This window comes from Carlito syrichta, unplaced genomic scaffold, assembly GCF_000164805.1.
Source record: "Carlito syrichta isolate Samal-C Ts95f unplaced genomic scaffold, Tarsius_syrichta-2.0.1 Scaffold305869, whole genome shotgun sequence".
Taxonomy (NCBI): domain Eukaryota; kingdom Metazoa; phylum Chordata; class Mammalia; order Primates; family Tarsiidae; genus Carlito; species Carlito syrichta.
The window spans coordinates 1,056,706-1,057,203 of NW_007249965.1; the positions used below are offsets into that span (position 1 = coordinate 1,056,706).

The window sequence follows — 498 nt, forward strand, 5'->3', positions numbered from 1 at the left end:
CGCAGTCCCCTTCCCTCTCCGCTCCCGATCGCCCACCGATGCAGCCACCGTAGGGGCGAGGGGATGGCGAGTGGGGAGGGCCGGGATCTTCCCGGTGCCCCTCCACCCGCGCCTCAGAACGTCCTCTGGGGAAGGGGCGCCGTCACCGTAGGAGCCGAGGGCAAAGGCCGCCGAACCCTCCCCCCGCCCCGTGCACCCTCCCCCCCAAGGGCGCCCACCGCGGCCAGGGCGAGCGGAAGCACCGCGGCGGCCCGGGCTTACCACGAGCGCGGGGACCCCGGCGGCCAGCGAGTACAGGAGCGCGGGCGGCACGGCGCTGCTGTCCTCCGGGCCCGGGTAGGGCTTGCGGTAGGCGCTGTCGTGGCAGAAGAAGCCCTGCACGTTCACGGCGAACGTGTCCGTGTACTCGAAGTAGTAGGCCAGCATCACCGTCCCTGCCATGATCACCATCTGGAAGTAGAGCATGCTGCTGGTGAGCGCCGGGCGCAGGGGCTTGCG

The 498-nt window shown here is 72.1% G+C and overlaps 1 protein-coding gene across 2 annotated transcripts in view; it reads right to left on the reverse strand.

Annotated features, from left to right (window-relative positions):
* Window positions 1-491, reverse strand: part of PLPPR5 (phospholipid phosphatase related 5) — a 132,242-nt gene extending 131,751 nt beyond the window's left edge. For both annotated transcript variants that reach the window (XM_021714910.1, XM_008062858.2), the window contains exon 1: window positions 262-491. In XM_021714910.1, coding sequence (XP_021570585.1) covers window positions 262-465 — 204 coding nt within the window. In that variant the 5' untranslated portion in view covers window positions 466-491. The remainder of the gene's footprint in view (window positions 1-261) is intronic.
* Window positions 492-498: the final 7 nt, after the last annotated feature.